The sequence below is a fragment of the Lepidochelys kempii genome, chromosome 2 (genome assembly GCF_965140285.1).
Source record: "Lepidochelys kempii isolate rLepKem1 chromosome 2, rLepKem1.hap1, whole genome shotgun sequence".
Lineage (NCBI taxonomy): Eukaryota > Metazoa > Chordata > Testudines > Cheloniidae > Lepidochelys > Lepidochelys kempii.
In genome coordinates this window covers 2,073,865-2,100,592 of record NC_136381.1, presented here as the reverse complement: position 1 = coordinate 2,100,592, position 26,728 = coordinate 2,073,865, and the positions used below count along the sequence as shown (strand labels likewise).

The window sequence follows — 26,728 nt, the reverse complement described above, 5'->3', positions numbered from 1 at the left end:
GGTCAGGCTGGCTGGTCGTTGAGGTTCTCCAGGATATCAGCTGAGAGACCCTGTTGGGGAGTGACTGTGTCTCTTTGGGACAGGATCCAGGCCCTGCTCCTGTAACGGCCAAGGGTTTGAATTTGAATCCAGGGAACCAGTTGGCAGAGAGGGAAATGGTCAGTGAAAATGCAGATGACCTGGCTGACAGCGGGGAGGAGCTGCTAGGCTCAGGCTGCCTGCCTGCCTGTAACCAGCCCCCTGGGCCTGGGTGGGACAGAAAGATGCTCCCTGCCCCCTTGCACACCAGAGAAGGGACTTGTCAAAGTTCCTTCCTGACTCTGAACTCTAGGGTACAGATGTGGGGACCTTCATGAAAACCCCCCTAAGCTTATTTTTACCAGCTTAGGTTAAAACTTTCCCAAGGTACAAACTATTTTACCTTTTGCCCTTGGACTTTACTGCTGCCACCACCAAGCGTCTAACTAATATATAACAGGGAAAGAGCCCACTTGGAAACGTCTTTCCCCCCAAAATCCTCCCAAACCCTACACCCCCTTTCCTGGGGAAGGCTTGATAAAAATCCTCACCAATTTGCATAGGTGAGCACAGACCCAAACCCTTGGATCTTAAGAACAATGAAAAGCAATCAGGTTCTTAAAAGAAGAATTTTAATAGAAGAAAAAGTAAAAGAATCACCTCTGTAAAATCAGGATGGTAAATACCTTACAGGGTAATCAGATTCAAAACATAGAGAATCCCTCTCGGCAAAACCTTAAGTTACAAAAAGAGACAAAAACAGGAATATACATTCCCTCCAGTACAACTTATTTTATCAGCCATTTAAACAAAACAGAATCTAACGCATATCTAACTAGATTACTTATTAGCCCTTACAGGAGTTCTGACCTGCATTCCTGCTCTGGTCCTGGCAAAAACAATCCAGACAGACAGAGAGAACCCTTTGTTTTCTCCCCCTGCCTCCAGCTTTGAAAATATCTTGTCACCTCATTGGTCATTTTGGTCAGGTGGCAGCGAGGTTGTCTTAGCTTCTTAACCCTTTACAGGTGAAAGGGTTTTTCCTCTGGCCAGGGGGGATTTAAAGGTGTTTACCCTTCCCTTTATATTTACGACAGGGCTCATGCTGGCTCTGATGCTGTAAGGAGAGCAGAGAGCCACTGGAACAGCAAGGGCAGCGCTGAGCACAGTGGGAGCTGAGACCCCAGCTGAGTGGGGGGAGACACAGGCAGGGCAGGGGATCTGTGGGGAGTGGCAAGGTGCTTGGTAAGGAAAGTCTGGATGAGCCTAGGCAGCCTTGTGAGCTGATGGCTGTGTCTAGTCAGCAGTGTGGGAAGGCCAGGAGAGTGGAAGATGAGTGTCCCTGGACCTTACCTGTTAGCTAGGTGGAGAAGTGTGACAGTGAAGGAAACGTTTCAGAGTAGCAGCCGTGTTAGTCTGTATCCGCAAAAAGAAAAGGAGTACTTGTGGCACCTTAGAGACTAACCAATTTATTTGAGCATGAGCTTTTGTGAGCTACAGCTCACTTCATCGGATGCACGCAGTGGAAAATACAGTGGGGAGATTTATATACATAGAGAACATGAAACAATGGGTGTTACCGTACACACTGTAAGGAGAGTTATCACTTAAGGTGAGCTATTACCAGCAGGAGAGCGGGGGGTGGGGGGGGGGAGAAAACCTTTTGTAGTGATGATCAAGGTGGGCCATTTCCAGCAGTTGACAAGAACTTCTGAGGAACAGGGGGTGGGGGGGAATAAACATGGGGAGATAGTTTTACTTTGTGTAATGACCCATCCACTCCCAGTCTCTATTCAAGCCTAAGTTAATTGTATCCAGTTTGCAAATTAATTCCAATTCAGCAGTCTCTCGTTGGAGTCTGGTTTTGAAGTTCTTTTGTTGAAGAATTGCAACTTTTAGGTCTGTAATCGAGTGACCAGAGAGATTGAAGTGTTCTCCCACTGGTTTTTGAATGTTATAATTCTTGACGTCTGATTTGGGTCCATTTATTCTTTTGCGTAGAGACTGTCCAGTTTGACCAATGTACGTGGCAGAGGGGCATTGCTGGCACATAGAATCATAGAATCATAGAATATCAGGGTTGGAAGGGACCCCAGAAGGTCATCTAGTCCAACCCCCTGCTCGAAGCAGGACCAATTCCCAGTTAAATCATCCCAGCCAGGGCTTTGTCAAGCCTGACCTTAAAAACCTCTAAGGAAGGAGATTCTACCACCTCCCTAGGTAACGCATTCCAGTGTTTCACCACCCTCTTAGTGAAAAAGTTTTTCCTAATATCCAATCTAAACCTCCCCCACTGCAACTTGAGACCATTACTCCTCGTTCTGTCATCTGCTACCATTGAGAACAGTCTAGAGCCATCCTCTTTGGAACCCCCTTCCAGGTAGTTGAAAGCAGCTATCAAATCCCCCCTCATTCTTCTCTTCTGCAGGCTAAACAATCCCAGCTCCCTCAGCCTCTCCTCATAACTCATGTGTTCCAGACCCCTAATCATTTTTGTTGCCCTTCGCTGGACTCTCTCCAATTTATCCACATCCTTCTTGAAGTGTGGGGCCCAAAACTGCACACAGTACTCCAGATGAGGCCTCACCAATGTCGAATAGAGGGGAACGATCACGTCCCTCGATCTGCTCGCTATGCCCCTACTTATACATCCCAAAATGCCATTGGCCTTCTTGGCAACAAGGGCACACTGCTGACTCATATCCAGCTTCTCGTCCACTGTCACCCCTAGGTCCTTTTCTGCAGAACTGCTGCCTAGCCATTCGGTCCCTAGTCTGTAGCTGTGCATTGGGTTCTTCCGTCCTAAGTGCAGGACCCTGCACTTATCCTTATTGAACCTCATCAGATTCCTTTTGGCCCAATCTTCCAATTGGTCTAGGTCCTTCTGTATCCTATCCCTCCCCTCCAGCGTATCTACCACTCCTCCCAGTTTAGTATCATCCGCAAATTTGCTGAGAGTGCAATCCACACCATCCTCCAGATCATTTATGAAGATATTGAATAAAACCGGCCCCAGGACCGACCCTTGGGGCACTCCACTTGACACCGGCTGCCAACTAGACATGGAGCCATTGATCACTACCCGTTGAGCCCGACAATTTAGCCAGCTTTCTACCCACCTTATAGTGCATTCATCCAGCCCATACTTCCTTAACTTGCTGACAAGAATACTATGGGAGACCGTGTCAAAAGCTTTGCTAAAGTCAAGAAACAGATGAAGTCAAGAAACAGAAACATGATGGCACATATCACATTGGTAGATGTGCAGGTGAACGAGCCTCTGATAGCGTGGCTGATGTGATTAGGCCCTGTGGTGGTGTCCCCTGAATAGATATGTGGGCACAGTTGGCAATGGGCTTTGTTGCAAGGATAGGTTCCTGGGTTAGTGGTTCTGTTGTGTGGTGTGTGGTTGCTGGTGAGTATTTGCTTCAGGTTGGGTGGCTGTCTGTAAGCAAGAACTGGCCTGTCTGCCAAGATCTGAGAGAGTGATGGGTCATCCTTCAGGATAGGTTGTAGATCCTTGATGATGCGTTGGAGAGGTTTTAGTTGGGGGCTGAAAGTGACGGCTAGTGGCGTTCTGTTATTTTCTTTGTTGGGCCTGTCCTGTAGTAGGTGACTTCTGGGTACTCTTCTGGCTCTGTCAACCTGTTTCTTCACTTCAGCAGGTGGGTATTGTAGTTGTAAGAATGCTTGATAGAGATCTTGTAGGTGTTTGTCTCTGTCTGAGGGGTTGGAGCAAATGCGGTTGTATCGCAGAGCTTGGCTGTAGACAATGGATCGTGTGGTGTGGTCTGGATGAAAGCTGGAGGCATGTAGGTAGGAATAGCGGTCAGAAGGTTTTCGGTATAGGGTGCTGTTTATGTGACCATTGCTTATTAGCACCAAAGTGTCCAGGAAGTGGATCTCTTGTGTGGACTGGTCCAGGCTGAAGTTGATGGTGGGATGGAAATTGTTGAAATCATGGTGGAATTCCTCAAGGGCTTCCTTTTCCATGGGTCCAGATGATGAAGATGTCATCAATGTAGCGCAAGTAGAGTAGGGGCGTTAGGGGACAAGAGCTGAGGAAGCGTTGTTCTAAGTCAGCCATAAAAATGTTGGCATACTGTGGGGCCATGCGGGTACCCATAGCAGTGCCGCTGATTTGAAGGTATACATTGTCCCCAAACGTGAAATAGTTATGGGTGAGGACAAAGTTCAGCCACCAGGTTAGCCGTGACATTATCGGGGATACTGTTCCTGATGGCTTGTAGTCTATCTTTGTGTGGAATGTTGGTGTAGAGGGCTTCTACATCCATAGTGGCCAGGATGGTGTTTTCAGGAAGATCACCGATGGATTGTAGTTTCCTCAGGAAGTCAGTGGTGTCTCGAAGGTAGCTGGGAGTGCTGGTAGCGTAGGGCCTGAGGAGGGAGTCTCCATAGCCAGACAATCCTGCTGTCAGGGTGCCAATGCCTGAGATGATGGGGCGCCCAGGATTTCCAGGTTTATGGATCTTGGGTAGCAGATAGAATACCCCAGGTCGGGGTTCCAGGGGTGTGTCTGTGCGGATTTGATCTTGTGCTTTTTCGGGGAGTTTCTTGAGCAAATGCTGTAGTTTCTTTTGGAAACCCTCAGTGGGATCAGAGGGTAATGGCTTGTAGAAAGTGGTGTTGGGGAGCTGCCGAGCAGCCTCTTGTTCATATTCCGACTTATTCATGATGACGACAGCACCTCCTTTGTCAGCCTTTTTGATTATGATGTCAGTTGTTTCTGAGGCTGTGGATGGCATTGTGTTCCGCACGGCTGAGGTTATGGGGCAAGTGATGCTGCTTTTCCACAATTTCAGCCCATGCACGTCGGTGGAAGCACTCTATGTAGAAGTCCAGTCTGTTGTTTTGACCTTCAGGAGCAGTCCACCCAGAATCCTTCTTTTTGCAGTGTTCGTAGGAAGGATTCTGTGGGTTAGTATGTTGTTCAGAGGTGTGTTGGAAATATTCCTTGAGTCGGAGACGTCGAAAATAGGATTCTAGGTCACCACAGAAATGTATCATGTTCGGGGGGGTGGAGGGGCAGAAGGCCCCAAGATAGGACAGATTCTTCTGTGGGCTAAGCGTATAGTTGGATAGATTAACAATATTGCTGGGTGGGTTAAGGGAACCACTGTCATGGCCCCTTGTGGCATGTAGTAGTTTAGATAGTTTAAGGAAACGTGCCTGTGTCTGTCAGGGGTATTGACTTGCCTATGGAGGGAGCTACCCTGGACTCCAAGCAGTTGTCTGTGACCAGCCTTGTGTGCTGGGACAAGGGGAAAGAGATCCCAAGCTGTGTGTCTGATAAAGGAGAAAGTGTGTCCGGCTCTTTGTCTGTGGAGCAGACAGAAAGGGCCTTTCAGCCTGTGATGGTTGAGGGTCGTGCAGTTGTCTCAGAGCTGGTTCTGGATTCAGCTAAAGCCCAGGAAGGGAAGGGTCCTAAGTTTGTGTCTGCTCAGGAGAATGGCCTTGTAACTAGGTCGCATCCAGTTAGTGTCTATGTAAAATCCCAGAGACCAGACAATTCTGGTGCTTGTATTTTGCCTGTTGCTAGTGTGTTGTTGGAAAGGGTGCAGCAACTCTGTCTAATCAGGGTGAGATCCTAGCCAGGGCACAAGGAGAGCGTGAAGGTGATGTGATTGTGTTACCTACTGAGGGAGTGGAAACCTGTAGCAAGAAGGAAAAGATTCCTGAACTTGTGTGTGGGAGGGGTTCTGCGGCCCCTCCGTTCTGTAGCGACCGTGACCGTGACTAGCACACAGGGCTGCAGGGCCCCGAGGGCAGCATGTCGGCAGCCGCCAGAAAGGTGCCTTGAAAGAGGCTTTTCCCTTTCTTCTCAGAGACCTTTCCAAGGCTTTGGTGGCTAATCTGTAATTGTTACCTGTGTTGTGCCCTGTGGCAGGGAAGGCAGCTGGCAGGACGGGGGAGGGAAGCATGCATGGAAGTGATTGGGAGCAGATTTGATCCAATGCCTCCAGCAGCCCCAGGACTTTCCGCTTTAAACGCAGCTGGCTTTTTAGGGGGGGCTCTGATGGGGGGGTCAAGAGAGTGCTGGGTGTGCCCGTTTCCCCGCGTCCAGGCCCCCAACCCGCTGGTGGTGAATGTTTAGTTACCATCCGCCCTGTGTGGCAGTGGGGGCGGATTCCGGGCTGTGATTGGGAGGTTGGGGGGGACAAAGATCAAGGAGGGCTGGGGGGAGCTGAGCAGCGAGCGGAGCCGAGCAGTGGCTGCTCGGAGCGGCCGCTGGCAGGAGAATGATCCCTGGGCGATCGTCTGGCTAACAAGTATGAAAGTGCCATAAAGCTGCATGGCTGGCGGCAGGCCCGCTGTCTCTGCTGTTGGTTTCAAGATTGCTCCTGAGACATCCCAGCCACGCTGGGGAGCAGAGGGGGTCAGCGCATGTGTGTGGGGGGTGCGACACAGACGGAAACCTCAGGCAGCAGAATCGGCGACGGCTTCGGCTCGGGTTGCTACTGGTGCTCGGGTGTCCCTAATTCACACCAGATCGGAGCTGTTGATGGTTACCGCCGCGGCTGCTGCTCATCAGTGCAGAGCATGGCACCAAGGAGCCAGAGGAGGCCAGGCCGAGGAGCCAAGGCTACAGCCCTTGACTTGCGGAAGGCTGTCCTCTTGTCCTGGCCGTGTCACGCTGAACTAATGCCCACCTAGCAGCCCGGACACTCTGGGCATTTGCTTTCCCTTGCCGGTGCCAAGGCCTTGGTCCAGGGAGGCGCTGAGCCCCTTGCAGGATTGGACCCTCAAAAAGCAGGACTGGCTAACTGGTGACATTAGGCCAAATGCAGCTGCCCTTCAGAATCTGCAGCACCCGGCTCCAGATGGAGCATCGTGAAGTGAGACTGCTCATTTATTATCCGCCCGTAGTGCCCACTGCGTGGTAGGCAGAGCGCTCTCACACACACCACGGTCCCTGCCCCAAAGAGTTTCCAAGGCCTGTGCTAAAGGGGGAGAGAGGGAGGAGAGGGAGACAGCTTAGAGCTAAAAACATTTGGTTTTGGTTCAATATGAATCAGTCCCCTCACCCCACCGTCTTTCCACCTCTGCCATGGGTTACCTGGTGCCTTTGCAGAGCGGTGGGCACTTACCGGCAGCAGTCGCTGGCCCGGCACAGCACTTGCTCCAGTGGTTCCTCTCCAGCATAACTCGGGGAGTGGGGGTCGGTAACTGCGCCCCCTGTCCAGGCACCGACAGGGATTCGTGCCATCCCCGTGTCTCATCAGGGTCGACATGAGCCCATGTGGGAGGCGGGGTCAGCTGCCTGCAGCAGGCCAGGGGCACTCAGTTATCGATCTTGTTCTCGTTGATGCAGCCACGCCCACAGTGCCAGCTTGCCTGCGAGAAATCTGCTCCCAGAGGAGGAGCAGCTGGCTCCAGCAGAGCCCAGCCAAGGCCGGAGCCATGCTGCTCTGCACAGAGAAATGCCTTGAACCGGCCTCTCGCTGAAGCTGAATGGGAGGGTCAGGCAGAGGCTGTGGCTGGTACAGAATGAGGCTGCCTGCCTTGTCCACCGTCCCAGCTGCCATGAGCACATCAGGCACATAATCCAGTGCCTCACTTGGCCCCGGTCGGCTTCTGATCCCAGTCTGAGGCTTTGGTCTTAATCATCCCCCTAGTTAATGGCTCAGCCCCCAGCTGCTTTGAAGCTGAACGTTGATCTGTGACTAGCTGAGGTCGCTGCGCTCCTCGGGGAGTGCTTGGGACAAAGCGTCCCCCAGGGGAGCGCACCTATGGAACAAACTCCAGAGGAAAAGAGGGGAATCCAGCAGCTTAGTGAGTCTCCCTCTGGGACCAGGAACCCCAGGACCATGGGTGCCGCTGCCAAGTGGCTGCAGGGAGCCAGTCCGTAGCTGCGGAGCGGCTTTTGCCAGGGTCTAGGAACGAGCACTCGCCATCCCACTGTCAGGCCAAAATGCAGCAACCATCTGTGCACCCAAGGATAACCCTAAGCTGAGGGACGGGTTCAACGGCCTGTCGCCTCTGGAGCTTGGCTCCAGGGACTGCCCTGCCCCTCGGGCTGCCAGCAGCCCCCTCCGATCTTGCAGCAGGTTCATTTTCAGAGCAGGAGGAAGAACTTGCTGGGCGAAAGGGAGGACCAGTCACCCAGTTTGAGCTGCTGTTTATTCCTCTGTCCACCTGAGCTGTGGATAGGAGAGTCCTGGACCTACCTGCGCCATCACCAAGCAAATATGGGATGGAAGCCAGGGGCTGGCCTGGTGCAGAGCTGCCCTGCAGCTGAGGACAATTGCTTCTCAGCTCCGCACAGATGTCCACTTGTCTGCCTGGTGCTGGCAGGGGAACGGAAATGACCTCTAGGGCAGGAAATACTCTTCTGGCCTGCTAAACCTGGGAGCGTGTCCTTGGGCACTGGCCTCTGCTGGGCTGGGAGTACGCGGGCAGTGCACCAGGAAGGGTGGCTAAGTTATGTGGGCGCGCTCAGCCGTTCTGCATGGCGGGTCGATCTGTCTGTCATCCAGGAGCTACCAGGTGGGACCGAAAGGCAACGTGTTCACTAACATCTGCCCAGTGTCTAGTGCGGGGCCACGGGCAGGCTTGGCCTCTGACGGATCTCGCGTGTGGTCAGCCAGAGGGGGAAGCCCCATCCTCTGGGTGTGTCTGCAAACATTTCCCTCCCAAACACCCTGTGCTGAATCCCCCCCACCCCCCCGCTGGTCCCAGCCCTGTGCCAGCCGCCCGCCCGCCCGCCTTTGCATTGCGCCGTGGGGGGCGGGGCAGAGTGGCAGCAAAACACAGGCGCAGAACAGGCCTGCGTTGGATCAAACGGCTGGACACACTGCAGCTGCTGCCCATACGGGCCCCTGGCGGTGGTGTGGGAGCCCAGCGCTGAGTGCAGCTGAGATCCCCGCTATCGGCTCAGCGCTGGGCCCAACTCCCACGCCACTCGGACCCCCCAATTCTCTCTGCAGCAGGAGAATGACCCCAATGACTTCCTCACTGCTGCATCTGCTTCTGCTTCCTCGTTGGAGGGCCAGCCCTGCCCCCAGGTTCGCACCTGTGACGTTCACCTGGCGTGAAGTTCTTGGCACATTCTTGTGGAAGTGGCTAGCGGGACCTCTGGGGGCAGGAGAGGGGCACACGCACGAGGGGAAGGCCCACACGTTTGATCGTGTCTTCCGCGCACTCCTCGCTGTTCGGGCTCGTGACCTTGCACCCCCCACGGAATGCTTTTGGGAGCTTGTGAACGGAGGAGGTTGCATTAGAAATCCCCTTCCAGCCGTAACTAGTGTGTTCTCGCGGCAGCACGGTCTAGGGACTCTGCTGTGTCTGTGGGCCCAGGTTCTAATCCTGCCTGTGTGGCCTTGGCCAAGGCTCTGTCCCGTCTGTAAAACGGCATCCCTTGACCCTGGCGGGTGCAGGGAGTCAGCCGGTACCGTCTGCTGGCATGGGGAAATGCCCTTTACGCGCTGAGCGTGAGGACTTCATCTGAAGGATCTAAAAACGCTGCCCTGAAAGAGTCTCCCCCTCCCCACTTGTTTTTAACGATAGCGTGAGCTGCCTGCAGCCGCCTCTGCCAGGCTCCACGCTGGAGGCCGAGAGTCATTCCTAACCCCTCTCTCCAGCCCTGCCACCGTGAACAGGAACGCACAGAATAAGTCTCCAGCTCTGTAAAGCTGAGCGGTTCCCAATGCCGACCTGAACCCCCCAGCCCCGGTCCCTGGAAGGGATGGGCACGTTCGATGTGTCAGGCTCAGGCACCCCCCAGTCCTCGGACACGTTAGGCCTGAAACAGGACTGGCTCTGCCTGCTGCGTGACTGCTGGGGGAGCGGGCTCGTGCCACGTCCCCGCTCAGCTCGGACGGCTTGTCTGCACTGGCTTTGTAGCTAGCGGCCCCACAGACTGGCAGGGAGAATGCGCTTCCCCCCTCTCAAGGACCAGCCTGTCTTTGCAGCTGCAAGGCCAGAGCCTGGCTCAGCCTGCAACGGCCTCCTGTGCCAGGGAAAGGCCATGCCAGGTGAGCCCAACCTGCTTTCTGGCCCTGGCTTGCCAGGAGCAGAAATCCCAAATCCCATCTTCCTCTGCACTGATTTACTGGGGGAGGGAAGCCAGCAAAATGTCCTCCCCTGCCTGGCCCGCCTGCGTCCCAGCGCTGAGCGTTCCTGGCCGGCGAATGTGTTTACCTCCCACTCTCACTTGCCGTGGCGTGGGTTTTTCCCCTCCGATGCTCTGCCTGGCTCCTCGCCCCCACGTGGGACTGTCCCGAGCTCACAGGGTGTCTGTTTCCTTGGCAGTCGCCCTGGAGCGCGTCGGCTCTCGGAGAGCAGCCCTGGGGAGCGGGAGCCCTGCTGGGTGGGTGAATAGCTGTGGTGGTTGCTTCCTTTATATTTACGGGCCTCGTCTCTTCTGCCCTGTGCCAGAATGGGACCAGGGGTGGGAATCACCAGGCTCCTCCTGGGTATGTCGCAGCCTGGGCTGGAGTCTCGTTAGACGCCCCTTCTCCCCCTTTCCATTCTGACGTACGGACCCTGCGAGCTAGCGGGAGGTCTGTGCTGCGGAGGCTCGCGGCCTGGGCTTGTCTGTGTTCCCGCTGGTGGCTGATGCGTGCTGGCAGTGAGCGGGGCACACCGTGACATGCTGGCACCGAGGTTACGCTTGGGTAGGGTGGCAGTCCCGGCACAGTGTCCCTCTCTCTCCCTGGCTGCAAGCCAGGGCCCGGACTTGCTAGCAGAGAAGCAGACCTGCCAGCTTTAGCCATGCACCTCTGGTGAGGCCAGGGCTTTGGCGCCAAGACCTTCAGCCCCATCCCCTCTTGGGGCAGGGAATGCTTTCCTGCCTGGGGTGGGTACTGGGTGCCCTGGCCCAGCCCAGCTCCTGTCCTCCCCCACGACCACCCCCCGTGTTGTGTGCTGCTGCTCCCCTGTGGCCTCACCTTCTCATTTCCGGCCTCTCGCTTTCCTTCCTACGCCTACCTGCCTGTCCTCCTCCTCCTGGCCAGTCGCCCCCGGCAGAGCCTGGCTCTGGGCAGCGGGGCCACTCGTGCTTTGAATGGCTCCCACGAGAGGCTCCGTCTTTGCCAGCCTGGAGCCTTGCAGAGAAAGGTGGGGGCCATGAGTGCTCTGGGTAAAGTACATTCCGGCTGACTACGCATGGATTAGCCCCCGGGATTCAGATACACCCCGGTGCTGTCGGCTTTGCGGTTCTGCTGGTGACGTGAGTGGGAGCCCAGCACTTTCTGCGGCCCCCTGGCTCCAGGGGTGCTTCCCTCCAGCCTCTCAGAGCCAAGGGGGGCCAGGGGTAGCTTTGCAGACCAGCAGAAAACCCAGAGCCCCTCACCTGCTGCCGAGGAGGCTTAGAGCACAGTCTCCCACTGCAGCTTTTGCTCTGCCTGGCGCTTTGAACTGATCCTGCCGCAGCCTACGTGTGTAATTTATTTCCCCAGGAAACTCAGCTCAGCTGCAGCATCTGGTTTTCACTGAGTCCCTGCTTTTTACCTTGGTCTCCAGCTGCATTTAACTGGGCCATATGGGGACCAAACAACTCGCCCTGGGCCACGCCACGGGTCTGCGCTGAAGGCCCTGCTGGCTTCCGGTCCTGTACTGTGGCTCCTTGCTTCCCTAGAGCAGCAATGCCTCTGTGGCCGGAGCCTGGGGCTGGCTGGGGCCTTAGAGCTGTGTGAGCCCAGGGATGGGGGGAAGGCTGCAAGCAGACACTGGTGCAGGGAAGCTAAAGGTTTATTGTGGTACTGGACAGGGCTTGGAAGGAAGGGAGCTTGTGCCTCATCTCTCAACCATATTTGTTTTAATTTTACAAATTACTCCGGCTTTATATTATTGTATCAATGACATGAACCACCAGCATGTATTGATCAAGCGCAGCACCTGGGACTCAGGGTACGGGGCAGGGTGGAGGAGCGGGGTATTTTGTACATAGTTTTTTCTAGTGCTGCTCAACAAAACCCGGTGAAGGGCAGTGTCCTCACTCCCTCCGCAGGAGCGGTCCTGGGTCATTCCCCAACATCAGGGCAGGGGTCCCATCCAGGGAGTCTATAGATCATCTTTTCCAGCCCCTCTGGTTCACTGGGCTGGAGCAGGCATGGTCTTCGCCGTCGCAGCCGTGTCCCGATGCCGCCGGGCATGGTCCTTCGAAGTCCTGCCATCTATGAAGCCTCCTGGAGCTCCCAGGTCCCTGTCTGCCATTTGCCACCACAGCCTGGCCAGGAAGATGTTCGGTGTGTCCGGGGTCGGCGCGTTCCCCCGGTGCAGCTCTCCATGGGCAGCAGGGGGAAGGCAGGAATGTCTGTGTCTTTGTTTGGTGTGTGTGGCTTTTCCATCCCTCCTCCTTCCGCTCCTCCTTTCCGAATCTGTCTAGCTCCGAATCGCCGTCTTCCTGTCTCGGTCTTTACTCTGCAAAGGGGTGGGGGGAGAGGCCGAGTTAGAAAAACACACCTGGTCTAGGAGCCTAGCCAGCACCCCTCCTCCAGCAGGCATTGGCCGCCTTTGCCCCCGGGGGGTCTGCTCTCCCTAGAGAAGCCGTGGAATGGCTCTCATTGCTTTTGCCCTGGTTGCCATGCTGGACATTTAAAGGCATCACCTGGTTACGCAGACCATCCCCTTCCCGGCTTGTAGGAAGTGCTCTGACAGCCCAATTCGCCCTGTTCCCCTGTCTGGTCTCACTCTGCCCCCGATGCCCGGACTCACATCCCTGCCCCGTGTCTCTGCATCATGTCCCTGTCTTTGGCTGCCCTGCTGTCCACCTCCCCTCCTGAGCGCTCCCCCAAGTCCAAGAGCAAACGCAGTGCGGTTACTCCGCCAACCCTACAGCAAACTGTGGGGCTGACAGAGCCCCTCTCGGGACCCAGACCGTCCCCCCTTCCCCCCCCGCATCCTTCCCTGCATTCTGGTGCCCATTGATGTCTGCTGGGGCACGTGGGGCAGCTGGGTCAGGCCCTGACGCTGCGCTCCTTAGGGCACAGCTCTGGCCCTTGGTTTGTCCATAAAGCACCTTGCACGCAGTCACAAAACTGGCCCAGGCACGGCCCCTCCTTCCCTTCCCTGGGGGTGGCCAGCGAGTAATAGAGGGCGAGCGAACCACTGGCCGGGGCAGGCAGCTCAGCGAGTGCTCGCTCTACTCTACCGCTGCACTTCGCCGCGGGGAGCGTGTGCACCTTGGGTGGGTCTCCCCGCCAGGGGCCGTGCCCCGGGGGTGGGGAGTCAGGTGGCAGTTCTACATCTTGGCTCTGCCAGCTGCGGGATTCTCCCATGTCCTCCAGCTTTCGGCAGGGTTTGCTGCACCGCCGAGGCACCCCGGGTACTGCACATGCAGCCTCTGTTCCGCCAGGGGATGGGGGAGGAGGAAGGGGGGCGTTCAGCTCCAAAATGGCCAAATTAAATTTCCCAGATGTTCAGGCCCCAGGAGTTCTTGTGCTGTCTGGAGAGGAAATGGGGATTCGGAAAATCCCGCCTCATATTTCCTCCCCTATCACCTTGCCTTTCCGCTGCCATTAAGTGCAGCAGGAACAGTAAATTACAGGCTTGAGGAGCTGGCCCATCTTGCAAATCCTGGGGGGAGGAAAAGGCATCCGGCCGCCATGCACCAGGAAGGGGCGCCGGCTGACTCCGGGCTCTGGCTACCCCACTGGGCATTGGCGAGTCCAGGCCGCCACCTGCAGGAGGCCTCTGCAGTCAGCCATAGCCCAGCTGCTGGGCCATTGGTCACACAAGCCACAAGCCCAGCACTGTCCCAGCCCACGGCTCTCTCAGGACACTGTGGGCTAGCCAGCTATTTGGATTCACTCCCCACCCCCAGCAGCTGGGTCATCATCAGGTGCCAGGGCTCAGCAAGTGATTTAATGCCTGCTGGGGAGTGTCTGCCAGGTCCCAGCTCTCCAATGCCAGCTTCGCAGAGTGTGGGTTTCCCGTACGGGGCTGCGGGGGCCATGGCCTGTGTTTGTGTTACCCAGAGAATAGCAGCAAATCGCTTCTCAGCACGGCACCTGTGAGTTCTCCTTCACGCTGGTTACCCCCAAACCCTTCCCAGTCTCCCCAGGTCTGTTGGCTGTGAATCCACCTACACCGCGCCGTGATGGGGAGGGTGCCGAAGCTGTTCTGGATGGGCAGGTCCCAGCCCTGTCCGGGGGAATGGTCAGCCTTCCCGCCTCTGACTCTGGAGTTGGGGGAGGTGGGTAAAATACCCACTGGCCGCTGAGCTGGCGCTCAGGGGTGCCCCCACCACAGATGGGGGGCGGTAACCAGCTCTGGCTGCTGGAAGGGTCATTCAGCCTGGAGCCAGCGCGTTCCTAGCCAGGGTCTCTCCAGCACCGTCCGGCTGGGATGAGGCAGGGGTTCTCTGGCATTGCAAGGGCAATGGGGTGTTGTCACCGGTAATGTGCAGGGCTCTGTGCCCCCCTACCCACCCCAGTGCCTTCCAAGGGGCTGCCAAGCTCTCTGGGCCCATCACAGGTTGTAGGTTCCAGGGCATCTGCTCTTCGGGCCGCCCAGGTCGTCCTGCAGCTCTGGCTCAAGGCGCAGGTGCCCTGAGGAAGGGGCCTCCCTCCTCTAGGAGTCTCCGGGCCACAGGTACCAGCGGGGAGGCCAACGCCCGGCTGACTAGGTCTGTTCTGGGCACCCCAGGCTGGGGCAGTTCCAGGGTTAATCATTTCCCCTCCTCCAGTTTGTCTACCCCTCTTCAGAGGGGTGCCGCTGACAGAGTGGCAGGGGGGTAAGGTCCAGGCCGACTCTGCCAGTCACCTCAGTCCTGTCCGGCTGTCCCCTTCCTGGTCTCTTCCTCCTTCTGCCCCAACTCGCCCGATGGCCCTGCACGGGGAAGCTGGGTCAGAACAAAGCGCCCCACTTTTGCTCAGAAACTCCTCTCGTTTGTGCCCCCAGCTCTTCAGGGGGTGAGGCTGGTTCCTCAGCTTTCTGTGCCACTTAACCTCCTGCCGAGCTGCGGCCCCCATGTGGCTGCTCCTAGAGACCCAGCAGCTCTGGGGTGGAGCTTTCTGGGCCAGCCGAGCTGCAGATACAGAACCCCTTTGTGCTGTCTCTTGTTTCTCTTGCGGTGCCGGGTCAGTGCCCCTCTCGTCCGAGGGGATGCCGTCGTAATGGCTGTGTACCCGCGATGGGTGCTTTGTGACGGCCTCTGCCGGTCTCGGTGCCGGGGTGCTAGGCAGAGCTGGCCTCTCTCTGCATCCCAGCCCATCAGTTCCTAATAGCGGCTGTCGCTGTCCAGTTACCCTGACAGATGCAGGGCCCATGGCAGCTCCGCTGGTCTTCCACATCCCAGCCCTTTGCCCTGTCCTGAGCAGGGGACTGATGGGCTGGGAGCTAAGTGATAGCCTGATTTGGTGGGGGATTGGTCCTGCTTTGAGCAGGGGGTTGGACTAGATGACCTGAGGTCCCTTCCAACCCGGATAGTCTATGATTCTGTCCCGGCTGTGGTGTGAGGACTGGCCATGGGAAGGCTTGGATGTGACCCATCTCTGGCCCCTTCTCCGCTCGCCCAGGGCCTGTGCACTTTCTGGTCACGTTGCTGGGTCTGGGCTTACACGCAGTGCATCTGCATCTGACCGGGCTCGCCCAACCCCACCCGCCCTCAGTGGCAAATCAGCATCATGGAGCCCCACACGGCTAGAACCCACAAGCAGCTGCCCATGCCAGCTGCTGCTGAGGCCCGTCCCCCTGAGCCTGGCTAGGAGCCCCCCTGCTGTGAACGGGGGGCGTGGTGCCCGTCCTGGGCAGTGTGGAAAGAGCGCCGACTTGCATGCCATTCCTAATGGTTTCCAGAGCCGTCAGCTGAGCCCCCATCTGTCTGTTCGGTCAGATATGGCCCATCCAATCGCACCTGTGGACTGACTTGGGGTCCATGGTGCATCGGGGGGTAGGGGTGTCTCTTCGGTCTTCCCATGTCCCTCCCAAGGGCTTAGCTAAACACAGAGCCAGTCAGAAACTGCTTTTCGTAAGTAACTCCCTGTGTGGACATGCTTGTTCCAGAGTAAGGGGGCCTCGCTTGTGAGGACATGGCCCACTGGCATAGAGCCCTGCCGGCGGAGCAGCCCCCCCAGTGAGCTGTGCTTTCCCACCTTGGGAGGGCAGAGGGGCCTGGCAGAGCGGGACGCCTGGCTCTGATGCTCTAGGAGGCGTGGAAGCAGATGGCAGAGTGGTTTCCCCAGTCGCCCCAGGGGCTCGGTGGGGCTTTGCTGCCCGGGGCCAGGCCTCTCTCAAGCTAGGTTCCCAGGGTGAAGGTTGTTTTCCAGCCAGTGGAGAAGGTTACAGGGGGCGGGGGCGCAGAGTGCCTCTTCACCCCCTGAAGCGGGTTTTCCAGGCCTTATTCTTGCTCCCGGCCTTTCCTGCTCCCCAGCGGCCTTTAGAGGCTGCTCAGTTCCCAGGATCTCCATGCTCCCTGGAGTGGTGCCCCGAGACCTCGCTTTCCTGGCTGTAAACTCTGCATGCGCCCCCTGCTCCATCTTCCCAGAGCAGATGGTGACTCTCCCCCGGACCGCAGAGGCCGTGGTGCTGCACTGACTGGCTCCGAGGAGAGCCTGGGGCTTGCCTGCCCCAGGACCTGTCCCTGCCGGCGCTCTTGGCCATGCTGGCGTGTGGCTGGGATCTTGCTGGGCCTGGGGCACGGGGCCTTCCCAGGAGCAGCTTCTTTCCTGGTGGCAGAGCCAGGCAGGCGCCTTCAGCCAGGGGCCCGGCAGGGAGCTGCGGTTCTGTACAGGTCAAATCTGCCCGCAAATCAGGCCCAGCAGGAATCGCCTTGCCCCGCCCTGGGTGGCTGCAGCCCAACGGTGCAGCGCTGGCCAGAAGCGAAGGGAAATGGCCTGTCACTGGCTCAGCTCCGAGCAGCACAGACGGTCCCAAGGTTTGGTGGGGACACGCCAGCCAGCTCTGCCGTCACTCCGCCGGGACCTGAGGACGGAGTGTTGGCAGCATCCCTTTCTAAGTCCCTAATAAACCAGCCGAGGAACCTGTAACACTGCTTCCCCTGCTTGTCCTCGGGTGCTCAGAGCCATTTCCCTTCAGCTCTTCGGGGTTTGCTCGTGTACCACAGTGCAGTGAGCCCTAGGAATTCCCATGTCCCCGACGCCGTGGTAGGGCGGCTCCCTGGGAGAGCAGGGGCCTGTAAGCCACGCTGGGTCAGACCAAAGGTCCTTCTAGCGCAGTGTCCTGTCTTCTGACAGTGGCCAAGGCCGGGTGCCCCAGAGAGAATGAACAGAACAGGGAATCATCAAGTGATCCATCCTGTCGCCCGTTCCTCGCTTCTGGCAAACAGAGGCTGGGGACACCATCCCTGCCCATCCTGGCTACTAGCCATTGATGGACCTATCCTCCAGGACCTTATCTAGTTCTTTATTGAACCTAGTTATAGTTTTGGCTTCACAACATCCTCAGGCAAGGAGTTCCACAGGTTGACTGTCCATTGTGTGAAGAAATATTCCTTTTGTTTGTTTTAAACCTGCTGCCTGTTAATTTCATTTAGTGACCCATACTTATTGTGTGATGGGGGCTGCAGCCCCCAGAGCAGGTGCAGCGTGTGCGTGGAGGCGCGAAGGAGGTGCGTTCTTTACCGAGAGCTGAGCCCTGGTTTCCCTCTCCTTGTGCTGTGTGCACAAGACCCAGACAAGTAGGAATGCCATGCCTCGTGTTTTCCCATCGCTCCCTCCTGCTCTGCGCATTCCCTTAGCTCTGCATGTGCGCCAGGCAGCAAAGGGGGGGCAATCTGGCACAAGCCGTGAGCAGGTCGCAAAGCCAGACCCTCCTTCCCAGACCCCTGCCCCATTAAAGAAGTGGGAGCTGCAGCCATGTGTTGGGGTGGGCAGGTCGGGGAAGCACCGAGAAAGAGCCAGCACGCCTCCCGCTTCGGCCCTGGCCTCCTGCACATTGGAGGCTCAGTCCCAGTGCAGCGTACGGCCCTGTCCTACCCCTGCAGCTAGATCTGTTTAGAGAGTGGCCTGGGTCGCCCAGGCCTGCGTGAGGCGGTGTAGCTGAGCGGGGCCTCGCCTTTTGGGGGTGGGGGTTAACGGAGGATCTTTGCAGTACGGGAACGTCTCCTGCACTGGATGCTGAAGTGAGAGTCTGAGCGCCCCCGTGGGAAGCCACGTCACCCCTTTGTCGGTTGCGCCGTTCATCACGCCTGTGGTGAAGACGCGGCAGGAGCGTCAGCTGGTTTGTGCCAAGTCCCAGCCCCCGGGGGTATTTGCAGCTGTTCGGGACCCTAGACCGGGGTGGGTTACCCTGCCTGAGCTCCTCCCAGGCTTCACTGTGTGACTCCTGCCAGCTAGCCAGGGTCTCTGCTCTGTGTGCCGCGCTCTCCTCCCCCGCCCCAGCCTGGAGCCAAGCCTGCTGGTTGCCTGCAGCCCCAGCCCTACGTGCCAAGCTGCTCCCTCTTCGTTTGGGGTGAGGGTGCTTGGAGGAGTGAGGGCAAAGCTAGCCAGGGCCTGGGCCCTCCCTGCGCCTTGCATCCAGCTCCCGCAGCTCCTGTCCTGGTGGGCTCACTGCCTCCCCGCCTGCCTCACAGAGCCGCCAGTGGCAGCTCTACGTGTAGCCGTTTACAGGGGGGATTTTGTACTTGGCATGTACCAATAAAATAAATGTAAAGGTCTGTGTACGCGGGCACATGGGCAAATTCCCCTCCCGGTGGGCTCTGCGATGAGAGGAACTCATGTGTGAATGAGAAACGTTTTCTACGTCATAATCTCTGAGCTCTTCCTGCCCGTGTCTGATCCCTGGCATGTGCCCGGGCAGCGGCTCTGGTTTTTAGAGTGCATGGAAAGTGGGTTTATAGGGAGCTGATTTCTCCAGAATGTGGATAGCGTCATCTTTCTAGCACTCAGCAGCCAAGAGAGGTCCCTTCCACTTAGTGTCAAGAAGGCAGGCAGGTCCCCAGGATGCTGTCTTTACAACTGCTGAGAAGATTAATTTCACTTCCTTGCTATGTGCTGAAAACCCTGTGACTGAAGACTTGGTCTTTGCTGCTGAAAGCGGTGGGGAATTTTTAGAGCAAGATAACAAGCCCAGAGAGTTCTCCTGCGGGAAAATTTGCCGTGGAGACCAGGCAAGATCAGCACTCTGCCCTCACGCAGGGTTCCCCTCGCGTCCACCAGCGGGATAGCTACCTTGCTATGGCAAACACACCTTTCTCCAGCCTACGTGAGAATCCAGCCAATGGCCAAATCTTAGAGAACTGTCTCGAAAAGCTAAAGGTCAAATGAGGCTGCCGCTCTCCGATCAGGGCTCGGGCATAGCTGTGCTTTTCCGTGCCTCTGGGCATGGGGTGGCTAGGCATGCCCAGCGCGGGGTTTGCCTCAAGGCGGGCGGCTCTAATGGGCCGTGGTTTATAGGAATCGAGGTGACGGGCTAGTGTCAGCAAGAGGGGGAACTTAGCGCGGCATGAGGACGGGCGGTGGTACACAAAGCACAGGGCTAGTCGTCAGAAGGAGGGTCCGTCGCGGCTCTGCTGGGTACCAGGCTTCCCACTCTACAATGGGATCTTGCCAACCTGCCTCGGGGGCTGGGCTAGGAGGCTGGAAGTGTGTGGCTGTGCTCTGAGATCCGTGGCCGCAGGGCGCTTGAGGTGGGCAGCGAGGGGTGGACTGATTACCCTCAAAGCATGGTGCTTTATACCTGTGCTGTGCTGCTGAGAGTCCGTCTCTGTGACCTGAGTCACTGCTGGGGGGGGGCCTCTCTCTGAGGACTGAATGGAAGTGGTCCCTTGCTGTCGTGTCCACCCCCCACTCGTTTATGGTAACAGGAGGGATGTTTGTGGGCTCTCTCCAAGGCCCCCCCAGTTGCTCATGAATCTCCCTTCCCTGTCGCCACCGTTTTCTGGGTCCCCAGAGGCTCCGTATGGGTCCCCTGCCCTGGTCGGATTGGGTAGGGAGCCGCCCCTGAAGCCCCTCTGGAGTGTGTCTGCTTGGTGGGGGGGTTTCAAACCCCCCCGGTTGCCAAGCAGGACAGATCTGCCTGGGGTTTCCTGCCTGTTTGTCCCTCGGGTTTCACTCTTGACCTGCCGTGCTGCAGCCTCCAGCCCCTGAGCTAGGCTGCTCTGTAGCCACCCCCGCTGCAGGCTCCCTGGGGTGACCGGGTGCTGGGACTGCCCCTTCTCCTGCCCGACTCCGGGCTGACTTTCTCAGCCCATCACTCGCTCCCCTGGGGCCCCAGGCCACCCTGGCAGGCAAGTCCTGGACTTACGTTAATGACGAGGAGCGAGAACTTCCCACCTGCTCCCTTCCAGGGCTCGAGCACCTTGGGGCAACCTGGGCAGGACCCTTTTAAAAAAACCTCTCCCTGGAGGCTGGACATAACTGCGTCCTCTGCAGATCCGCTCCCCTCCCTGCCCCTCTGACTGGGGTGTGCCCCAGCCCCAGGGCTCTCAGGGGTCAGAGCTGTCCTTCAGGTCCTGCCTCTCTCTCTGCTATGCTAGGGGGGAGCTCCCACGTCTGCTGGGAGAGCCGGGGGGCAGCTGGCCCCACACCATGTCTCCCTGCAAGCTGATGGGCTCGGGTGCGGGGCCGCTCCAGCTCCTCGGGGAGTCCCGGCTGAGCAGCTGTTGTGGGCGCGTGTGCCTAGTCCAGCGAGTCTGGGGCCTTCTCATCTCTGCCTTCCCCCTTCTCCGGAGGAGCAGAGGCCTCGCCATCCTGCCCCTGATCCTGGGCTGTGCATCCCAGCCAGCAGCTAGCAGCCCGACTCCGGGGGCAGCAGGTGAGTGCCAGGCATGTGAAATCACTGGCAGAGGGCAGGTACCAGGCAGAGGCCACGTTCCCTCAAGTGTTCTGCCCTGCCTGGGGAGCTGCATACCCGCCACACCGGAGACCTGACCTGGGAGACCAGAGGAGAACCGCACCCACACACTGGAGCTGACTTAGCCGGGCCTGGGCGCTGCGTGCCAGGGAGCAGCGTGGTCCAGGCCGGTTGGCATGGCTGCTCTTTCTGCAGGGACGTGGGTCCCTGAGCAGCGAAGAGGGGCGCGCCAGAGTGGGGCGTCTCAGGAGCATTTGGGGGGCATTGGCTTGGTATGAGCTGTTCCAAGTGCTTCCCCCCCCCATCAGGTGTCTGTCCAGCTCCCCAAAACGCCACACTCGGCAGGCAGGCACTGAGCTCTCCAGGGGCTGGAGCTGGCTAGCAGGGGCCCTCGGCTCCCTCGAGTGGGTGGGGCAGAAGGGAGCCTGTGGCTGAAATGCTTAAAGCCCTAGAGATGGTCCGTAGCGGAGACCGGGCGAGTTCGCCTCCTGGCGTCTGCCTGTGCAGTGCTAATGAGGAGACCTCCCTCTGCAGACACTCTCTGGATTTAAGCTCTTTATCCTCAGCCGTCCCCTGAGTATGTGAGCTCCTAAAATTAATCTCTAGCCCCCAGATAGTCTCCCCGTCTCGCTCCCGCATCCAGCTAGTAAGGGCAGGAGTTAGCAGCCACCGGCGGGGGCTTTGGAGAGAAGCTAGGTATGCCGGGGGAGGCAGCGGGATTGGCTGTGTCTCTTTCTGCCTTGCCCGAGGGGTCTGGATTGCAAGATCTCCCCAGCTAGAGTCAGGGCAGTTCCCAGCGTCACGGGGATTTCCTCCTGCTGGCTACGTTCCCGCTCTGGCCCTGCCGTCTCCCCCACGCTCTTGAGCGCCGATCGACGGCAACGGCGCTGAGCTAGTTCTAGCTGGAGGCGCCGAGCGTCCCCGGGCGGGCGGAGGGGCAGGGTCCGCTCCGTGTTGGGCTCTCGCTGCTCCCCCGCCCTGCCTGGCTGAGCACCCCGGCGCGCCGCCCGAAGGCGCAGAAAGAAAGGCCGAGCAGCCACTTACCAGCTTCCTCTGGTTGCTGAGGCAGAAAGTGCAGATCTGTTTGGGCTGCGAGTTCTCGCTCTCCCGCAGCGGGGGGCTGCTGCTGCTGCTGTGGTGGTAGAAGGCTGGGGTGGTGTGGCAGGGCTGCCCGTCCCCGCAGGCCTCCCCGAGCAGCAGCACGTTGCCCAGGTGGGAGATGTAGCTGGAGGCCAGCCGCAGCGTCTCGATCTTGGAGAGCTTCCTGTCGGCCGGCTCGGTGGGGATGAGCGTCCGTAGGGCGGTGAAGGCGGTGTTGACGCTGTTGGTGCGGTCGCGCTCCCGCGCGTTGGCCGTGTGCCGCTGCCGGGGCTCCCGGTTGATCCGGTTGGGTTTCTTGCCGCTCCGGCGCTTCCCGCCCTTGAGGCCGTAGGTGCCGGCGTCCAGGTGGTAGGGCTTCTCCTCGGAGCCGGAGCTCTCGCTCCCGTTCTCCTCGTCCTCGGACAGCATGCTGATCTCGGGGTAGAGGTACCGGCTGGGGGCCGAGCGCAGCATGGCAAAGGACATCTCGGGGCGCACCTGGCAAGGGCAACGGCGAGGCAGCTCCGCCGGGAACGGGCTCCCCAAAGTTCCTCCGGTACCAGAACAGCTCAGCTCCACTCACTCATGCTGCCTCCGTCCCTGAAAGCGCTGGAGCCCCGACGCAGGCGAGCTGCCGCCTGCCCCCGAAGCCTGGAGCTCCTCCGCTGGCTTTCAGAGCAAGATCCGGCTTCGCAGCAACGGGATTCCTTCCCCTCCGCGCCTCCAGCCTGGGCGGCCCAGAAGGGGTTAAGTCCCCTCACGGTAACAGCTGGCGTTCCCTTTCTGCACACATGTGCAGCTGAAAGCGCTGAGTGTGGCAGGAGCCGGGAGCTTTATAGCACCAGCCAGTGGTCAGCCAGGCCCCTCCTCCTGCTCCGCGCAGGCAGAACCGGATCCCCGCACATTCACGCCTACCTGAGCTGCCTCCGGCTGGGGCTGGGGAGCGTTAACCCTGAGAGCACGGGCTGGGCGGGGGGCGGCCCCGGGGCGCTGAGCGCTCGGCCCAGCAGGTCTGTGGATTTCACGCCTTGGCTCCCGGCCTCGACTCCGCTTGGCGAGCGGGCACACGTGTGGGTCTGCTTCGTGGAGACGGACACGTGTGCCCATAGAACCGTGGGTGCGTGCGAACGCACTCTGCCTCTCTCCCCTGGGGAATCTGGCACATCCCGATACCCCCGTGTCCGATGTGAGGCCCCGTCTGTCCTCGGGGAGCCCTCGCGGGGGTCCAAACATAGCCTCCCCCCCCCGGAGGTGGCGGCTGGGTGGGGGGGGTGCCATACAGCAGCCTGTGGGGGCTCGTGAAGGGAAGGGGGTTCCCCCTGAGTGTGGAGGGGGGGGTGGGCTGGGAGCTCTCGGGGAGAGGGGCTCTGATTGCTGGGGAACCGACCCCGCAGAGGCTCCCCCTGCTCCCTGCAGTGTGACCAGATCAGTCCTGCTGCTGCTAATGGGGCAGAGAGGGAGCGTTAACCCTCGAGGAGCCAGCCACCAGCAAGGGCTGTGCAGAGGGCTCCTGCTCAGTGCACGCTGGCCCCTTTAAGTTTCTCCCTCGATGCAGAGCTTGGCCTTTATGTCTCCATCAGCTGGCTAGACGCCTGCCTGCGGGCCTGGAGCCCCCTCCTGTCCTGGGGACACGGGCCAGGAACACCTGTTAAAGGAGCAGACCTCGGAGGCTAACCCGCTGCTTCCTTCTGTGCACCAGACTTGCAGCACACGTCAGCACGGTGCGCACGCCACGGTGTGCCAGGGACACCGGGGTCCCTGCGGCAGGGATCAGAGAGAGCCTCAGCTGGGCGCCAGGACTCGGTCGCATCCTCAGGGAGCTTGCGGACGAGCTCTGGTGAGCCCCAGGCCCTGCCTCGCTCCAGGGGGGTGGGTGCTCTCCACCTCGCTGCCGCCGGCGGGGGGCTGTGTCCTGGTTGCAGGGTCCTGAGCAGCCACGGAGCAGTTAAAATGTGCCAGTGTGACTCCCCCTCGCACACACCCACCACCCCTGGGGCAGCAGAGGGGCCTTCCCAGCCTGCCTGGGGGTGTGCTGGGCCCACAGTAAAGGCTCCTCAGCTGGAGGGGAAGGAGAGGCAGGAGCTGAGCAGGTCAAAGCCAACCCCTGGGATCGACCCCAGGCAGAGGTGGATTAGGGGCCAGAGCAAGTAGGGGCCCCTCCCCACCCCTTTGGCCTTCAGTCCACCCCGCGCACCTGCCAGGGAAATGGGGTCACGGTGCAGGGGTTTCCCCTGTTCCACGGCAGGAGCACCGGGCAGTCGGGGTGTGGGCGTGTCCATTTTTCTGGGGGCCCGCTAATTGGCAGGGGCCCCTGGACACGGGCACTGTTGGCCCATACAGGAATCCACCGCTGACCCTGGGAAGGGAGGAGAAGCCGGAGCAGTGGGCCAGGCTCCCTGTGGGGAGTCTGCCAGGGCTCCAAGTGTGCACCTCCCCATGGACCTGCCCCACTGCTGGGGGTCGCAGTGGGAGTTGTGCGGGGAGGAGGGTGCAGACAACAGGGGAGGACCCCGCCTTGCTGACTTGGGGTTCAAGTCTTGCTGTGACCGGCATCTCCAGAGGAAAAGGCCAGAGACTACAGGCAAGTTGGGGAAAGCCAGAGACCATGCTGGACCCCCTCTCTGCAGATGCCTGGCTAGGCCCCGCGCTGCTCAGCCTGCACCTGCTCCCACCGGAGACGCTGGACTGGGTGGGGATCACGTCTGGCGGGCAAGGGGATTTCTCTCTGCAGTGGCTGGGAGCCAGCCCGTCCCTTGGGCTCAAGCCAGGCACTGGAGGCTGAGGCAGTAGATTCCCCCCTGCGGGGCCGTGTCTCTGCGTGTGCTGCAGGGCCCTGGCTCCCGTCTGCAGTGACTCTGCCTGAAGGCCAGGGCCGCTTAATGAGTTCCCAGGCTGGGGTTAACCTGTGCGTGGCCTTCCGAAAGGGAGAGCCCTTTTACGGTGCCTGGGGCCTGTACAGAGAGCTTGGGGCAGCCGCGGGGGCTCGCGGGATGCTGGGATATCGCTAGGGATGGGGGGTGCCCAGAGCTCCTGGGCCGGACCTGGCTTGCAAGGACCAGATGTTTACTGGTAAATGTCGATAATCCCAGACTTCACTGGGCGCACCCCCACCGGCACCAGGCCCAGCGAGGTAGAGGAGCAGGGCTGCCGGAGAGCTCGCTGATGGCTGGGTGTGGTTTGCATGTGAGGCTGACAGTCGCCATGTCTGCTGCCAGGACATAACTATTATCTGACTCCCCCGGGCCCCCCATCTGAACCCCACTTCCCTTGCTCAACTGGGAAAACGTAAATCCATGACGAGCTGAACAAGTGCTTGGAAATAGACGGTGTGATGAAGTGGCACGGTTCTTAATGTTTCCTCTGAATACTGTAGGAGTGCCTCAGTTTCCCATAGGCATTTCTTAAGTCTCTAGGTGGTGGGATAAGGGGGTGTAATTGTTGCAGAGCAAAAGGCCAGGGTACATAAATGGCCCACACGCTGTCTCCTGGCAGCTGATGGCCTGGGCCTTTCCCCCCTGCAAGGTGAGAGCTAAAGGGTTGGAGAACAAAGGAATCAGGTGACCTCCTGGCCTGGGAAAGGGACAAAGCCCAGAGGAGGGGGGGCTGGGGAGAGTTTCAGTTTGGGGCTGGCTGGGGACAAGGAGTGAAGGGCAGATGGGGTTGTCTGGCTCACTGCCCCCCAAAATGGACCCGGCTGAGGGGTCCTGTTCTCTGTACCTACAAGCTCTGTGTTAGCTCATGTTCCTGTCATCTAATAAACCGTCTGTTTTCCTGGCTGGCTGAGAGTCCCATCTGACTGCGGAGTTGTGGGGCAGGACCCTCTGGCTTCCCCAGGACCCAGCCTGGGCAGACTTGTTGTGGGAAGCGCACGGAGGGGCAGAGGATGCTGAATGCTCCGAGGTCAGACCCAGGAAGGTGGAAGCCGTGTGAACTGTGTGTCCTGAAGACAGGCTGCTCGCAGAGAGGAGACCTCACCAGAGTCCTGCCTGGCTTCATAGGCAGCAGTTCCAGAGCATCGCCCGGGGACGCCGGGACAGACGGCTAGCCTGCGTCGAGAAGCTAGCGACAGGCATTGTGGTGACCGGGTGGCAGGGGCCGCACCTCGGGCTCAGCCTGACAGCAAAACGGGGGCAGATGCAGAGCAGCCGTGCAGGCTGGGAAAGCCAAGCACACCCCCGGAACTCTGCCTCCTCCCTGCAGGAAAGGCAGAGCCCCCCAGCACGCTCCAGTCTGGAGGGCTCGGGGCCCAAGCCCAGTCTTCCCAGCTCATCTCATGGGCTCCGCCAGAGCTGCCCCAGAAGGTGGTCCCAGCCAGAGATGAGTAAACTCTGGCAAGGAAGGGGTAAGACAGCGATGCGGAGAGTAGAGTGGATTTCCAGGTGTGGGGATGGGGCCTGTGAGCTGTCCCAGCGCGGCTCTGCACCCTGGTTTCCCTGTCTCCAGTGCGGGCTCTTGTCTGACACCAGGCAGGGGTGAGAGATGGGTGCCCTCTGGGGTCTGTCTGCAGCTCAGCCCAGGGTTGCTCTGGCCTCTCCTGTCTCTAGGGCTCAGAGCCTGCCAGGTGGGGCACCGTGTAGTGGCTGATGGCTGGGGAGAGACCTCCCCTGCTGCTGGCCGGGCTGGCCCCTTTGGGAGAGGGGCCGGTGCTGTGGGCGTGCTTTTTTCTCTGGGTCTCCCTCCCTGATCGGCCCCGGGCTGGCTTCTCTCTAGTGACTTCGTCCTGGCCAAAGCTCGGAACTGACGTTCGAGCTTCAGTCACCTGGCGCAGCATCGACCATGCTCGTCTCCTGGAAGTCGGTTCCCCCCTTGGTTTCCACAGCTCTGTCCTCTCCTGGTTCTCCTGCCTCTCTGACACTCCTTCAGCGTGTCCCTCGGAGGCTCCTCCTCACCCCCCTGCAGCCCACAGGGCTCC

The 26,728-nt window shown here is 59.1% G+C and overlaps 2 protein-coding genes across 3 annotated transcripts in view; one reads left to right on the top strand and one right to left on the bottom strand.

The window, feature by feature from the left end:
* Positions 1-26,728, top strand: part of BOP1 (BOP1 ribosomal biogenesis factor) — a 103,757-nt gene that overhangs the window by 56,847 nt on the left and 20,182 nt on the right. The window lies entirely within an intron of this gene.
* On the bottom strand, positions 11,749-22,572 carry SCX (scleraxis bHLH transcription factor). Its single transcript, XM_073329322.2, has 2 exons — positions 21,781-22,572; positions 11,749-12,402 (listed from the first exon to the last, which is right to left on the bottom strand). Exons 1-2 carry the CDS (start codon positions 22,300-22,302, stop codon positions 12,364-12,366), a joined length of 561 nt encoding a protein of 186 aa, XP_073185423.1. The 5' UTR covers positions 22,303-22,572; the 3' UTR covers positions 11,749-12,363.